This window comes from Tursiops truncatus, chromosome 11 (assembly GCF_011762595.2).
Source record: "Tursiops truncatus isolate mTurTru1 chromosome 11, mTurTru1.mat.Y, whole genome shotgun sequence".
Classification (NCBI taxonomy): Eukaryota; Metazoa; Chordata; class Mammalia; order Artiodactyla; family Delphinidae; genus Tursiops; species Tursiops truncatus.
The window spans coordinates 47,833,132-47,850,650 of record NC_047044.1 but is presented as its reverse complement, the minus strand read 5'-3'; the positions used below and the strand labels follow the sequence as shown (position 1 = coordinate 47,850,650).

The 17,519-nt window shown below is 36.7% G+C and overlaps 1 protein-coding gene and 1 pseudogene across 2 annotated transcripts in view; one reads left to right on the top strand and one right to left on the bottom strand.

The window, feature by feature from the left end:
- RAP1B (RAP1B, member of RAS oncogene family) overlaps positions 1-17,519 on the top strand; it is a 46,649-nt gene that overhangs the window by 26,305 nt on the left and 2,825 nt on the right. For both annotated transcript variants that reach the window (XM_019918409.3, XM_019918410.2), the window contains 6 exons: positions 10,229-10,310; positions 11,383-11,451; positions 12,709-12,765; positions 13,690-13,830; positions 15,847-15,990; positions 16,664-16,780. In XM_019918409.3, coding sequence (XP_019773968.1) covers positions 10,254-10,310; positions 11,383-11,451; positions 12,709-12,765; positions 13,690-13,830; positions 15,847-15,990; positions 16,664-16,750 — 555 coding nt within the window. In that variant the 5' untranslated portion in view covers positions 10,229-10,253 and the 3' untranslated portion in view covers positions 16,751-16,780. The remainder of the gene's footprint in view (positions 1-10,228; positions 10,311-11,382; positions 11,452-12,708; positions 12,766-13,689; positions 13,831-15,846; positions 15,991-16,663; positions 16,781-17,519) is intronic.
- LOC117314193 (small ribosomal subunit protein uS8-like) lies at positions 6,243-6,627 on the bottom strand (annotated as a pseudogene).

Sequence of the window (17,519 nt, the reverse complement as noted above, 5' to 3'; positions counted from 1 at the left end):
TGCACGTATTCTATGTTCTTGCCTGTTTAGCCACCCCCCAAAAAAGGGGCATTTGAGTTTCCCTCATTAACTAATGAGTTAATATAATTGGTGAATTCATAGATTAAAGCTTGATTCAAATAATTCTGGAATTTCAGATTAATATATAAACAGGTTATTGTTAATTTATAATTCATTACAGATAACTTCCAAACTGCATTCAGATTTTTTGGATAAATGCCATTACGTACAAGAAATGCCATAAAAGAGAGCATATATAAACCAACAAAATCAAATCCCATCACCTACAATGGAAATCAAACTAGAATGTTTTACAGTTGACCAATAGCACCATAATTCTTGGCAAAATGTTTAGCCGAGATATCCGCCATTGCTGACATCTTCATCTAACACTTTTTGATGGTGTTGCCGTTAACTTGAAGGTTGTTAAAGTCTCTTTCAGTGTCAGTTTTTCTGTTGATTATAAAATAGTTTTAATTGTTCTTCCCATCTCTTTAAATGGCAGTCCACTGCAATAATACATAATAGTCAGAACTCTGTAAATTTTTTTTTAACTGAAGTATAACAATGTTATATTAGTTTCAAGTGATTCAACGTTTATATGCATTATGAAAGTTATGATCACCATGATGTCTAGTTACCATCTGTCAGTAATTTCTAATATACTTCTAATAATTTCTAAGATACTTTGTATCTTTGTGTGTGTCTTAATCCTTATTTCCTACTTATGTACAAGAAGGCACAACAGATCAACAGGCTTCTCAGAATACAATCCAAGTACTTAGAACTTAAATACTTTGCTACCCTATTTATCTTTTCTTTCCAGATTTTTTAGCATGATAATTAATAAAAAAGACAAATACAGCTTATATAAGAGAGGAAAATGTTTAAAATGTCAATATTTACATTGTATAGAGTATTTTTCTATAAAGCACTTAAAATAATAAGTTTAATTTTGTAATGTTTAATAGTTAACTCTTAGCCCTTTTTGAGAAGAGGCATACTAGTTATTAAGGTTTAAAAATAGAATTGAAAGAATTTTAATTGGTTCTTTTAAGCTTGTCTTTTCTTTAAACATACATCACAATCAGCATGTTATTTATCTGAAAAATTCCCTTTTTTGCCAACATGAATATTTTATAATTCATTGTGAGTTGAGTGACAGGCTAAACTTGGCATTTTTGATTTTCTAATGGCCACTTTTTTTTCCTGGTTTTATTGAGATAAAGTTGACGTACAAGCGCTGTATAAGCTTAAGGTGCGCAGCATAATGAACTGACTTAGATACATCATGAAATGATTACCACAATAAGTTAATGAACATCCATCATCTCGTATAGATACAAAATTAAAGAAATAGAAAATAATATTTTCCTTGTAATGAGAACTCCTAAGATTTATTACTCTATTAGGAACTTTTGTGTAATATAAGCAGTGTTAATTTATCATGTTATACATTACATCCCTTTTATGCACTTATAACTGGAAGTTTATACCTTTTGACTGCCTTCATCCAATCCCCCCCCCCTTTTTTTAACTGCCAGTAGTTACCAATATATATATATATTTTTTTTTCTTGCGGTACACGGGCCTCTCACTGCTGTGGCCTCCTGTTGCGGAGCACAGGCTCCAGACGCGCAGGCTCAGCGGCCATGGCTCACGGGCCCAGCCGCTCTGCGGCATGTGGGATCTGCCCGGACCGGATCATGAACCCATGTCCCCTGCATCGGCAGGCGGACTCTCAACCACTGTGCCACCAGGGAAGCCCCATTGTAATGTTTTTTAAAGACTTACAGGAGAGTTATTTCCCAGTCTTTCTCCCTAAACTACATTTTTAAATGATTAAAAATACTGACATATAATTAGCTTTTTGTATTGACAAGGGAGTTTGCTATAAGGTACATTCCAGTTTCAGAGATGTTAAAATGTATTCTAAAAGTGCCTCTTAGAAAACCATAATTCAAAAAGAGTCATGTACCAAAATGTTCATTGCAGCTCTGTTTACAATAGCCAGGAGATGGAAACAACCTAAGTGTCCATCATCGGATGAATGGATAAAGAAGATGTGGCACATATATACAGTGAAATATTACTCAGCCATAAAAAGAAACGAATTTGAGTTATTTGTAGTGAGGTGGATGGACCTAGAGTCTGTCATACAGAGTCAAGTAAGTCAGAAAGAGAAAAACAAATACCATATGCTAACACATATAAAAGGAATCTAAGGAGAAGAAAAAACAAAGGTCATGAAGAACCTAGGGGTAAGATGGCAATAAAGACACAGACCTACTAGAGAATGGACTTGAGGATATGGGGAGGGGGGAGGGTAAGCTGTGACAAAGTGAGAGAGTGGCATGGACTTATATAAACTACCAAATGTAAAACAGATAGCTAGTGGGAAGCAGCCACATAGCACAGGGAGATCAGCTCGGTGCTTTGTGACCACCTAGAGGGGTGGGATAGGGAGGGTGGGAGGGAGGGAGACCCAAGAGGGAAGAGATATGGGAACATATGTATATGTATAACTGATTCACTTTGTTGTAAAGCAGAAACTAACACACCATTGTAAAGTAATTATACTCCAATAAAGATGTTTAAAATAAATAAATAAAAATGCCTCTTAGATGATGCTTAAATAGTAAGTATAGCTAAAGAATTATAATATAGTTCAGTTGATTTTAACATGTTCCAAACTGGTTGTAGTGACAGGAGGACTAAATTAAGGATAGAAACCCACATATGATTGGAAAATAGTTTTAGGCTATGCATTGTATAAAATAGTTCTGGCTATGCATTGTACCTTTTTGCCTAACTAGAAGAAACTTTCTAAATTAGACAGAAGCTGGATAGCAGCCCTCCTCCTGCATTCTTAATGTTTTATTAAGCTAGTAGGTAAAAGGGTAGAGCAGTGATTCTCAACTGAGGGAACATCAGTTCTCCTACACTGTATTGAGCAGTAGCCCAGACCATTGCTGTTATAATTATTTTTAAAGCTATCTTTTATTGATTATTACTATGTGTAAGTACTCTTGAGGGAAATCACTACATTTCATTCTTTAATTAGTTGAGCACATACTATATGTCAGTCACTGTTTGAGGTTCGGGGATATTATAAAACAGACAAAAATTGTTGTTTTTGTGGAGTTTATGCTCTTGTGTATCCATCTCACAACCTTACCATGTAGGCATTACTGTCTCCATTTTCCCTGTAAGGAAAGGGAAGCTCTGAAAGGTTTCATGACTTGCCAAGGTTATACAGAACGAGGATTTAAAACTTAGGTGCTGTGAACCACTATGCTGTGCTGTCAAAATTGTCCCTCTTTTGGAGTTCAGTGAAAGAGAACAGTTGTTCTCAATGTCTCAAACAGCAGTTATCACAAATCCCTTTGAAATTCTGTTATAACTCCACCCATCTTAAAATTGTGCATGAAATTTTTAAAACAGAAGTAATGGTCATTGCCAGTCAATCAGAGTTGGCATTCATAATGAAATCCACGTTTTATCCCAGGCTTAGAATATGTGAACAGTTTTTCAAAGCTGGTGTAGTAGAAGGCACAGATTTGAAAAACAGGTATTAGCTCAAATCTTGGCTTTCATACTGCTAGACTTTTTTTTTTTTTAAGGAAAATAATATCCGTAGCATTGGTATTTATTAGGATTTAAATAAAAATATTTTGGTCGTTTGTCCATATTAGGAAATACTGGCCAAAAAAATTAATGAAAGAGAATGACTGTTCATTTGTGGTTGTTACTTACCAGTGTTCCTTGTTAGAAAGCTGCTTATTGGTAAGTTAGATGTGTTTTGTCACTATGTTTTTAAATTTGAAAGTCTATTGATGACTTTCATATTTCCTACTTCAAAATTTGAAATGTTCTCAATTTCCTGTGATCTTAGAGATCTGCAGTAAAAATTCTTGGTTGAGTTACTAAAATTAAAACAAATTGATAAGCATTATTTATAATATCCACAAGCTGGAAACAAACCAAATGTCCATGAGCGGGTGAATGGATAAAGAAAATGTTATCTATATCCATACAGTGGATCTGCTTTTTATCAATAAAAGATAGAAGGAACACAAATTACTGATAGAAGCAATAATATGGATGAACCTGACTCATTCTAGCAACAAGTAATACTCATTTATGGGTAAATGAAGCAACTGGGAAGTAGGACCCCAGGCATCGCATTAAGAAATGCAGTTCACATAAATGTTTACTTTTTTTAGTCAGTATGTACAAGTTTCCTCACCCATAGGCCCCCATTTCTTAGAAAACAAAGACCTTTTGGTTTAATTTTTCTTTTTAGCTTGTTTACTTTGTGAGGATCTCTGAAAATGCTCAACTATTGTAGATTTTCTGATTTTCCATTTTCAGTTTCCTATTCAGGTCTGAGCCCATTTACAGAAAGAAGGGACATGTCTCCCTTTAAAATTTCCTGGAGTCAATTTTTATTTTGTTTCCTATCATGTAGTGTTCATTTTGTCTACAATACTAAATGTTGACCAATCTAGCCCTGAAATAGTGTATTTCCTAAATAGGTTCTTGTTCTCTCAAGGCCAATTTTTTTTTTTTTAACAGGCTGGGCTGTTTGAATCTGGTCCTGACTATCATGCTGCTTTTAACCTTTTTCCTCTATGATGAAATTGAGTAATTAGTAAGTAAGTTGGGATCCTGCAACAAATTTCTGTCAGTCTACCTGAGATTTAGAAAAATCTTTAAGCATAACTCCCAACTAAATTCTAGACCAGTCTTTAAATTCAGTTTCTATAGCTCTGACTTCCACTTCAGCAATTTAAAGAGGCGGTTGTTTAGTATAATTTTTCCTTTGCTGAGAAACCCCCAAGAAAGGTAGTTCATTTCAGAGGTATGGGTAAGGAGCAGATGGAATAGAAGGGTATTGTGGATAGTATAAAGAGACAATGATTCAGGGAGGGTAGGTTTCCAAAGGTTTGAGCAGGGGAGTAAAGAGAGACAATCTTAGTCATTTTATTTTGAGGCTTCAGAATACCAATTAGAGAAGATTATTGAATGTTATTTTTGTCTCATAATTTTTCTATATTTATAATTCCTCTTAAAGTATTAATTTTGACATTTTAAAAGTTGGCCGTGGGCTTCCCTGGTGGCGCAGTGGTTGTGAGTCCGCCTGCTGATGCAGGGGACGCGGTTCGTGCCCCGGTCTGGGAGGATCCCACATGCTGCGGAGCGGCTGGGCCTGTGAGCCGTGGCCGCTGGGCCTGTGCGTCTGGAGCCTGTGCTCCGCAACGGGAGAGGCCGCAACAGTGAGAGGCCCGTGTACCGCAAAAAAAAAAAAAAAGTTGGCCATAAGTCCTGTTGTTATGTTGCAGTTGTCAAAGTCACCATTTTTGTAATTTACCAGTGTAAGTGCAAGAGTTGAGATTATATTGGAAGTTTATCAAAGACACAGAAGTTTTTCCTAGAAGAGGTATGGCCTTGGCAAATAAGAAAGAGATCACTAGAGTCAAGAAAACGGTGTTGGGGTAATTAAGTGGGAAGAGGCACATTGGGAACTGTCTGGGTAATGGAAGTGTTTTAAATCTTTTTTTAATATAAATTTTCAAATATTTATTTTGCTGTGTCGGGTCTTAGTTGCGGCACACGGGATCTTTCGTTACGGCGTGCAGGCTTCTCTCTAGTTGTGGCGTGCAGTCTCAGTAGTTGCGGTGCGCAGGCTCAGCTGCCACATGGCATGTGGGATCTTAGTTCCTCGACCAGGGATGGAACCCGCATCCGCTGCATTGGAAGGCAGATTCTTAACTGCTGGACCACCAGGGAAGTCCCTGGAAGTGTTTTAAATCTGAATGAGGGCTGTGTCTGTGGTTGTGGGGGTATTGGCATATGCCCAAACTCATTTAATTGTATGCTTAAGATCTGCTTGTTTTACTGGATGTAAATTATTCCTAGATAAAAATGACTTAAGAGTGCTTTAAATTTTTTTTCCATTGGGGCTTTTTTTTTTTTTTTTTTTTTTTGGGTGTCAGGTCTTAGTTGAGGCACATGGGATCTTTGTTGCCGTGCGCAGGCTTCTCTCTAGTTGTGGCGCATGGGCTCCAGAGGGTGGGCTCCAGAGCATGTGGGCTTAGCTTCCCCAGGGCATGTGGGATCTTAGTACCCCAACCAGGGATCGAACCCGCATCCCCTGCATTGGAAGGCAGATTCTTAACCACTGGACCACCAGGGAAGTCCCCATTGAGGCATTTTATTTGCATGTTTGTATTACATCCCTAGAAAAAGAATCCCAGGATTTTCTCTCCTGTGTTTTTATCTTGCTTCTTCATGGTCCGTGATGCCATCTGAAGTTGTCAGCTCAGTGAAACCAAACTGATAGGACAGGAGCAGGTTTTTCTGCCATTTTTCTAGATCTTTGAGTTGCACATCAAATCTAGGGACTGATCACTTCACACTTGTTTGACCTGCCTGTGAGGTTCACAACAGTTTTCCCAGCCCTGTGATCATTGATTTCAAATTTGCTAATGTAACCATGCTTCATTATCACAGAAACTGGATGATGACTTGGGAGCATGGCCTAATAAGAACCTGGCACTTGCCTCTCCTTTCAGCATTATTGATGCTCTTGAGAGCATCAGCTAGGACTTTCGTGTGCACCATTATATCAGCACAGAAAGATGGCAGAAAGAGTTTAAAATTTTTTTTAACAAATGTGTCCTTACAAACAGATTCTCAGGTTCCCTGATCAAGCAGAAGTTAGGAAGGTGCCACATAATAAACCCCATGGTTATTGACCTTGTAATGCTGTCATGAAAGTTTAAGTGACCCGAGGTGATGTTTGGCCCATCACTCAACTTTGCCTGAATTGGTCACTGATGTTACTCATCTTTAACCTTTAGTGCTTGGGGCCAGTTTGAATTGCATTGGAGGCTCTCAGGCCTGTGTCCATCCATTCCACACGGAATGGAAACAAGACAGTACAGGACAAAACAAAACATGTGAGACAAAATTTTGAGCAAGTAGATGAACAAAAGCAAAGCAAGTAGCTGAAGAATTATAAACTAATGGCAAAAATATTTATCAAATAGGACACTCCAAGCCAAAGCCAAAAGGCCTAATTGCCTTATACAAAAACCTACTTGGTACAAATCCTAGGGTAACAAAGTTAGCAATGTGAGCTCAAGCACTGATTGGAGCACCCGTCATTGTTGAGATTGACTCATCTGATAGGAAAATCAAAGAACAAACAAGTTGGACACAGGCAGCCCATTCAGTACACTTGTTTGTCTAAGGGCATCATTTGGAGTGATGCCAAATGAGGGTCTTAGGTTGACTGTCCCAAAGAACGAGAGACACCATTCAATATATAAACAGAAAACACAAAGCTGAAATTATTGATTACTTAAGGAAAAGCTATCCTGGTCTGATACTGCCTCCCCTGAGCAGAGCAGATTGCTAGTCTTATAGGGTTTTTAGGGAATTTCAGAGTCCAAAGATTCACAGACTTTCAAAGGCAGGAGTGAGTTAATGTCAACAAGTAAAAAGCAGTGTTACTCAGGTGAGGCAATTGCTGATTGGTTGGCATTTTGCTGCGTGTTCACTGAAGTGAGTCTTTTTTTCTTTTTAAGTTAATGATAAACAATGACAAAGAAGGCATCAAAAAGTGACACAGCCCAGCTACCTAAAGGATAAAAGATGCAGGGAGATGAGTCTAATTTTATTTGTGTTACAGTTAGTTGGTTTGCTCTTTGGGATGTTTAGGAAATTCTTGTCCCCAAAGTTACCATATTCCCTCTAGATGGGTTCAGAAACAAAAATTTATTTGAAGGCATCTTTCATGAAAATCCTAAGTTTATTTTTAAATATTTCTCAAATATTAATGTAGGTCCATGGGGTTGGCTAATGTGTGCATGGAACTGAATAGAATTATCACCTAAGTAATCCTTTTTTTTTTCTTTGCGGTACGCGGGCCTCTCACTGTTGTGGCCTCTCTCGTCGTGGAGCACAGGCTCTGGATGCGCAGGCTCAGCAGCCATGGCTCACGGGCCCAGCCGCTGCACGGCATGTGGGATCTTCCCGGACCAGGGCACGAACCCGTGTCCCCTGCATTGGCAGGCGGACTCTCAACCACTGCGCCATCAGAGAAGCCCTATAATTTTTTTTTTTTTTTTGACATTGGGCTCTTTAATCAATTTGAAACTTAGGGTTTTTTTTGTTTTTTGTGGGGTTTTTTGCAGTACGCGGGCCTCTCACTGTTGTGGCCTCTCCCGTCGTGGAGCACAGGCTCTGGATGCGCAGGCTCAGTAGTTGTGGCTCACAGGCCCAGCCGCTCCACGGCATGTGGGATCTTCCCGGACCTGGGCACGAGCCCGTGTCCCCTGCATCAGCAGGCGGACTCTCAACCACTGCGCCACCAGGGAAGCCCAGTAATCCTATTTTTAAATGATTTTTTACATTAAAAGAAATAAACCTGACTGGAGTTATATGTTTACAAAGAAAGATTTATTTGTCCCAAATTAAATGCAGACTACCATGTGGAATATTCTTAAAGCTGAAAGGTGATTCAACTTTTATTTCATATCCTTTTTCCTAAAATCATATCTGGTAAGAACCATGCAGTTCACAAAAGTTATGGAGACAGTGTTCCGGAACTGGAAAAAAGTCTATGGAAATAATGAGTTCAGTAAGTTTAGAAATGTAGGAACTAGTAAGTGAGAAAGTCAGCAGCCGACTTCTTTGGTGGTTTTTATATTTGCTTCCCTGACCCCCCCACCCCCCCATTAAGGAATGGAGAAAACACAGGAAATAATCCATGTATTTAAAGGTGGGAGTGAAGGAGAAATTTTTGAAAAGAAGTCCTTGGAATTAGACATGGCGTCCTGAGAAGAAATAAAGAGATGGCATATAGAGATAGGTAAAACAAATGCTATCTTCTAAGAGTGTGGACTGGAAGGAAAGAACGTATAAAGAGATTTAACACAAAGAAATATTATGCCAAAGTGAGTCTATTCTTAACTGACTGACTTTCAGAAATAAGGGGCTATCAATAATAGGCTGGTTTGCAGAAGCATATTCACTGAAGCAAATGGTTTTTGGTTGGTTAAATGTGTTTAAACCAGTCCTGGTATTGTGTTACTATGACTAAAGAACTGTCATTTCTTGATTAAGAAGGTTTAAAACCTATTCTGGTGGCTACTTTTGTACCATGGCCACTGGCCAATTATTTTTCTCTAGGAATGTGGGAGCTTTGTGTTCTCATGTTGTTCCCCACCCTGAAACTTTCGGGATCTCTCTTTCTTTCTCCTTAGTGTACTGAAATTTTCTAATGATGAGCCTTGGTATGGATTGTTTCTTTTCAGTTTTATTTTGTTTTGATTTCCACCATTTCAGCATACTGAACACTCAGTAGACTTTTTCAGTCTGGGCTTTCGTGTTCTTGAGATCTTCTGATTCCTGACCATTTCAGTTTCCTTGTGCCACCCCATCTGTCCCCCAACCCCACACCCCACACCCACTTCAGGAATATATATTTGGTCTGCTTTCTCTGCTAACTCACTTAACCGTTTATGTATCTCAGACCAGCAAGTTTTTTCTATAAATGCCACATAGTAAATATTTTAGGCTTTGTGAACCAGACAGCCTCTGTTATAATGACTTAGCTCTGCCATTACAAGATAGCAGCCATTGACAATACACAAATGAATGGGTGTGGCTGTATTTCAGTAAAACTTTATGTACAAAAACAGGTAGTCAGTTGGATTTGTCTGCAGACCCCTCCCCTATCGTGTTCATCTTTACCAGAATGTTAGCTCAGTTGAGGTCAGGCATTTTTTTGTTGTTCATTGGGTATATCCTTGTACTTAGTAGGCACTCAACTACTTGTGATTCAGGGTTGCAGATGGTTCAGTAAAGGGGGATAACATGTCTATTATTGCCATCTTATAGCTAACAGAATGCCCCTTAATGTTGTTTTTCAGCCTTCCTCCCTTTTTTTCTTGATGGAGTAAATATTTTATTGTAATTGAATTTAGGATAGGGCTAAAAGTCACGTCTATAATTCTGCAGTTTCTTTCCTCCTCTGATGTTTTGTAAAGGGCACCACCAGCAGCATCCTTTAGTAAGTCTGTTTATGAAATGCTCCATATTAATATGGTATAGTAGTCATTTTAAATAAATGCTTGAATGTCTTGTTTATATAAGAAGGACATGAATACAAAGATAGTACTTAAGAATTCTTTTTGTTTTTTTTTTCTTTAATAAGGTACTAGATTTTACAAATTTGCACCATGCGTGAGTATAAGCTAGTCGTTCTTGGCTCTGGAGGAGTTGGAAAATCTGCTCTGGTAAGATATTCTCACTGTACCCAAGCTATTTACTCCAAGACGTGTTCTTTTTCTGTTGAGTTTTAGGTTTTGCTTATTTGTCTTTATTTGTTAAGGTGAAATCTCGTAATGATTTTAGAAGTAATATAATATTTTTCTTGTAATTTAGTCAACTTTTAGTTGTATCTGGGTAGATCATATTCTCTCTGAAACATGGGTTCCAGACTAGAATACAGTTTGGACTAAGCACGGAAGGGAAAGAACACATAAAGAGATTTAACACAAAGAAGTATTATGCCAAAGTGAGTCCGTTCTTTAACTGACTGACTTTCAGCGCATATAAATGGGTGTCTGCATTTCAGAGCCAGACAGGAATAAATTTTGGTCCATCTCATTGTGAGTTGGCTTACAATACAAATTTTGTTATAAAAATTAAATACACCTTATATAAAAAACTTTTTCAAAGATTACCTTTGACTGTCCCACCATGTTTTCTGTATCAAGAAATAGTAAAGCAAGAAAGAAGACACAACTTGACAGTGGTGGGTGGGGAAGGAGAGAAACTTAGGGGAAATAACTTGATGCACAGTTCAGAGTTTAGCAAAGCCCCACAGTAAGATAGATTGACCATCTTACTTTGCCACTTAAACACCTAGCACAGAATTTGACATGCTTGGATCAAACTGAGAAGTGTGTACAATGGAGCATGAACTGCTTTTTCATTTGTAAATATATCCAAAGTAATGGGGAGGTGTTGTGAGTGTGCACATATGTGTGTACACAAGATAATTAGCCACTTTCTAACTAAAATTCAAATTTAAGCCCTTAGGACTGAAACAGGAGCCATTTAATGATTTTTCAATATATGATCTCTAAATTTAGACTTAACCAATAAGGAGCTTGGTGGTTATTAACTTTTTTTAAAAAAGCTTTCTAAAGTAATTTTCCCACCACATGCGTATATTCAAATATAGTTGCGGTTATGTTTTTTTAATCAATGGTATAACTAGCTATATGAAGTCAATACTTTAAAATGTGCAGAATTGAATATGTTCTTTTGGGGGGAGTATAATGGTATGTTAATTTTTTTCAGACTGTACAATTTGTTCAAGGAATTTTTGTTGAAAAATATGATCCTACGATAGAAGATTCTTATAGAAAGGTATGTTAACTTTAGAAGGCCTTTTGCTTTTGACTTTACTATAAATATAAATTCTTGTTTTAGCTTAATAATTATTAAATGTTGTTTACAAAGTAGGACGAAGAAGCAGAGATAATTTATAAAATTAGTGGGGAAAGATCACACCTGATTATTTCCTGGCATTGTGTGTTTACCAGCTTGAGAATCTCAAACAGTCACTCTTGTTCTCTGTCTTATCTCTCTCTCTCAAAGAATTTTAAGTTTATACTGACCACAAAATTGTAATTTGACACACTAACCTTAGAGCTGGGCCATGCATTTCAAGTGGTAGCTCCATGTTTCTCTCCCCTTTCTGCCCCCCAAAGACTGAATACTCTCAGGCTCCCTTCTTTTTAATATAAAGATATAAGTACAAAAGTCTCCCTAACCTTCCTACTTACAACTCCTTGAGAAAGTTCCACTGCTCATAATAGTAGAAAGGTTTATTTCTGTCCATATGTTCACTTGTACAACATGTGACAATAAAACTATAAATGCGCAGAGATTTTTTATTTAGCAGGGAGAGAGTTATCCCCCCACCTGGATATAGTGGCCAGCCTGGCCCCTGCTGCTGTGCAGACATTGTGTTTCCGTTCCTCCCTCTGTGTCCACAGTCTACCAAAACAAACTGGAAACCCCTTTCTGCACCCCAGCAGTGAGGCAATATTACTCTTCTTTCCACGTATATAACTTTGTTCCCTAGGAAATGTTAGGTAAAAAGGGTAGCAGGGATATATAATTTATTTGATAGCTCTCCTCTGCTTCCTTGCTCCCAGAAATTTTGTTGTTCCAATATGGTGAAGGGGATGTGGTTATCTAGAGAAATGAAGATATATCTAAAGTATGGGAGAATTGAGATGGACAATTACTTCTGGTATTATTGGAACTATTACTGGTTTTAAAATAATTTTTTGAGCTATTTTGAAATCGTTTCCTCTCCAGATTTAAGTGCTGAGTGATTCATATTGAGGTTGGATCTTGTGTATCTTGTATCAATAGATATCCTTGTGTTAAATTCAGAACACATGGTTTTTGCACCTAATGCAATTTGGGGGTCAGTAGACCTGTTTTCTAGCTATTTTTTTCTCCTGTTTTGTTAAAGTGAGTATTGCTTGAAATTAGTTGTGAAGTTGCTATAATCTGTGTCTCTGTTTTAAATATCATATTAGCTGTTGGGTATATTAAAGTAGTCTTGTATACGTTTAAAAAAATGAATATCTATTTTAATTTTTCCCCAAGCAAGTTGAAGTAGATGCACAACAGTGTATGCTTGAAATCTTGGATACTGCAGGAACGGTATGTAAAACAGAGTACCAAAGTATATGCACAGCTTGTGCAGTATTGACCTTTAGATGCTAGTATTCTGTAGACAAACATTAGTTAAGCTTATTTAAAAGTACTGCTTGCATTAAATCTTAAAGCTGTTTTCCTTATCCTCTTGAATTCTTTTCTTGTGTGTGTGCTTTGCCATTGCAGTGGGTCATTTATTGAAGAAATAAGTAGAAATTTTGTATGAAAGTTTTCATAGTCCCGCTAGTACTTTTAAAACAAGTTAAACTGTATTACCATTTATTAAATAATGTGGAAAATAATATTAGAGTGTACATTTATTCCTCAGTGGCTGTATGAAGTATTTTGAATGCTATCTTTCCTCCTTCAATATATTTACAGACCAACTAGATTTGTTGGTATCTGAAGGTGAAGGGAAAATTTATTCTGGATATGTGGTATTCATTCAACTAATGTTTGAGTACCTGATATGTGCTGTGTATTGTATTCTTACACTCAAAGGCTTACAGTTTAGTGAAGGAGGAAAAGTGGGGGAAAATGGCAAGATACAGGTAACGTGCTGGTGGCCCCCATAGAACCTAGAGCATTGTGAGCTAGCTGTGGGTAACGTGGTGATTTGATTTGGGTGCCTTACACATTATGATATATTAAAAAGCTGCCTTTAGCATTTGGACACAGGACATTTCTGTTCCACTTGAGTATGTTTACTGCACATAAATCTGCTCTGGTGTATTATTTTTAAGTAAAACACTTATTTCTTGAAATACTGATTTTTTCAAATAGCCACAGGCTGTAATTTTAAGAGATGTTACATAACACTACTGCATTCTTCTTTGAGCTCTAATTATCGACTTCGAAAATTGTCAAATTATCTGTCAAAACATTTTTTTAACATTATTTTTTTTTAATGATTCTTTCTTTCTACTGTAGGAACAATTTACAGCAATGAGGGATTTGTACATGAAAAACGGACAAGGCTTTGCATTAGTTTATTCCATCACAGCACAGTCCACATTTAATGATTTACAAGATCTGAGAGAACAGATTCTTCGAGTTAAAGACACTGATGATGTAAGCTGGCTTCGTAATAAATAAATATATTTTGTTTCAAACCCTTATTATAGTGATATCCAACTTAAAGGTTTGAATTTAAATCCAGTTTAAAGTTAATGTATTTGGGGGGCTTTGTTTGTTTTTCAAAAGCTTTTCCTTGATGGGGAAAAACATATCTTTAACACTATATATAATGTAAAAAGTGAGAAATACCCTCCTCTCCCCTGTGTAAAATAAACTTTATACCCTTCCTGTTTTAAAATCATGCATTTGGTGAAGAAGGAGAGGTGTTGGTGGCAAATATTACTAATAGAGCATATGATGTTCTGGCCATATTTCTGGCAGATTTAAGAGCCTTTTTAACATGAATCAAAACAACATATGAACAGATCTCAAGCAACTATGACAGAAGGAGCATAATGATAATAATTTTTAAAGAAAGGCAACAGATATATTCGATTCTAATGTAAATTTACATGCCCCTTCAGAGTACACCATAATGGAGTTTAATCCCTTTAGGAAACTTCAAATGGATTATTTTAATTCCTCTTCACACTATATATAAATTCATCTTGCATCGAATTGATCTTGCATCAGAATCACCTGTAAAGCTGGTTAGATTGCCAGGCCCCACTCTCAGAGTTTCTGATTCAGTAGGTCTGGGATAGGGCTTAAGAATTTGTATTTCTAACAGATTTCCAAATGGTGTTGATGCTGCTGGTCTGGGCACTTCACTTTTAAGAACCACTGTACTATGTATAGTTTAATTATAGCAAATATTTCGAGAGCTTGAGGGCACCTATGGGAAATGCTGCCATTTCCTGGACTTCTAAAGCAGGAGAACTTTGGGGGACCCTGACATACTTACAGCAACCTCGGTAAAGCTGTTTGTTTACCAGTGTCTCTGGTAACTACTATGGTTTTCTGTCAGTTGCATTAAACAGGTATTTATTAATATAATACTATAAATCTGTTCCTTAAAAAGCCAAAATTCTTAAAATTTTTTTTTTTTTTTTTTTTTTTTAAATTTTTGGCTGTGTTGGGTCTTTGTTTCTGTGCGAGGGCTTTCTCTGCTTGCGGCGAGCGGGGGCCACTCTTCATCGCGGTGCGTGGGCCTTTCACTGTCGCGGCCTCTCTTGTTGCGGGGCACAGGCTCCAGACACGCAGGCTCAGTAGTTGTGTAAAAAGCCAAAATTCTTGATTTTCTAGTTTGGATTTTTTCCAAAACTTCTTTAGAAAGACAATCTCTAAATGATTAATAGGAGTTTTGCAGCATAAGTAGTATTTTTCCCTGTAGTGTCCTTCTAAAATTACAAACATCACATGTATCCAAACACGTGATTAATATGGTCTAGATTTTTAGTAAATTAAGATGATTTTACTTTTTGGCTTTTTAATATACACTGTATGAGAAGCTAAAAGTTCTGCTTTGGGGGCTTTCCAGATTTCTCCTTTTTGTGTTATGAAATTGGGAATGAGTATTTAATAAATACATGTTAGAAAACCAGAAAATTTTAAATTGATTTATGTCCCTTGGAGAAACATTTTAAAATTTTGGAATATATTGGCTTTTTATGTTATACCCTTTTGCACTTCCTTTTAAAAAGGTTTTGTGTTTTGCTTACTATAATTAGTTAAAAGTCCACTGTGAGGGACTTCCCTGGCGGTCCATCAGTTAAGACTCTGAGCTTCCACTGCAGGGAGCACGGGTTCAATCCCTGGTTGGGGAACTAAGATCCCGCGTGCTATGCGGTATGGCCGAAATAAAATAAAAGTCCATTGTGTTACAATTTTAAGGGTTTTTCACCCTCTTTTATAAGTAGATCATAGCTTGTTTTCTAAAAAAATTTCATGTGAAAACTTCTTAAATTAACATTGTCAAGGCTTTCATATTTAACTGTAAATTGTATTACACGTTATTAACTTAGCATTTTTTCTGGCATAGTATAAAAAGTAATCCTTAGAAATATTTTAATTTGAATTTTGATTTGAATTTATATTGCATATTTGTTTACTTGTTTTTACCCTTTTTAGGTTCCAATGATTCTGGTTGGTAATAAGTGTGACTTGGAAGATGAAAGAGTTGTAGGAAAGGAACAAGGTCAAAATTTAGCAAGACAATGGAACAACTGTGCATTCTTAGAATCCTCTGCAAAATCAAAAATAAATGTTAATGAGGTATGGTGAAATAGAACTCATGATTTGGAATTTAGCATTCAAATTAATGGAAAATAATGAGTCTATATTAACACAACCCCAGGTTAATTTGTACTCAGGGTGCTTTGTTGATCATATAGGCAGAAGTCTTGTGTTAAGTAAATGCATGTTAATAAGCAATAATGCTCTTTGAGCCTCTTTATTAAATACTGGTACAGTGGAATTTACCATAAAATGAAGGAAAACTGGACAGAAAATAATAGGGGTGGGGAAGACAGATTAAGTCTTCAGGTATATGAAGGCAAGGACAAATTCAAAAAGGCATGAACGGTTGTTGCCTTGAAGGGACTTAAAATAATGTTGTAGAATAAGGATACATAGAGTTGAAGAAGAGTACATAATTGTTCTCTTTGGATGGTGGTAAATGTTCTGTCTGAACTAAGATCCCTGCAGCTCCTTCAACTCCGTATTTATTTTAAGGAGAACGATTTTTAGCCCTCCCAAAAAATAAACAAAAGAACTTGGCGATTATAAGAATACCTGGCTTTACTCTCATTCCTTAACTGAACAGAATATTTGCTTTCTGGGAAAAAGTTCATGGAAAGTTCAATTTTTTCATTTTACTCTTTCACTTTTAGTTCTTTGGGGGCTTTTTTTCCCTGTAAATTTTTTTAAAAATTTAATGTGTTTGCAGATCTTTTATGACCTAGTGCGGCAAATTAACAGAAAAACTCCAGTGCCTGGGAAGGCCCGCAAAAAGTCGTCATGTCAGCTGCTTTAATATACTAAATGCATTGTAGCTCTGAGCCAGGTATGTTGATTTATCTTTTCCTCTGTTTTGTTTGTTTGTTTCCTCTAATTTTTAACCTCAACTTTATTAAGGGTTAAGAAAGTAAATATAGGATTTTTTTTCCTAAAAGAGAAATGGTTACTTCCCTTTTAAGATACGAGTTAATATGATATCCTAGTAATTAAAATAATTATTTCATTTATATATCATCATCAGAAGTAAGGTATTCCACATAAGTGAGAATTCTAGATGAGTTTATCCAGTATATACTCATGCCTCAGTGGGTCACTGGTTTGTGTTGACAATACAGTGGTGATGAAAACCAGTCTTCTCTGCTTTCTTCTTTGTTGCCTTAAGCTAACTAAGGTCTAGTTGGAGAATTAGACAAACAATTGCAAAATATGATAAATGCTATTGCAGAATAAGTCCAGCATGGTACTGATAATAAAAAACCCCTTATATATTATGCTCCAGGCAGTCTTAAGTACTGCCTATATATGTTAATTGCACTCTCACAACAATCCTGTGAGGCAGAATTATTATAATTCCCATATTACAGATGAGTGAACTGAGGCACAGAAAGATTGTTACTTGTTCAAGCCCTGCAATTAGTGAATAGCCTAGTCAGAATTGAATCTAGTGATCTGAGTACATCGCTCAGAATTTGAACTGTGATCTGTCTCCCAAGTCCATAATTAGTCACTATTATGGGTGCTATTGGAGCATTTAATTGGGGCACCAGACCAGTCAGATGTGAACT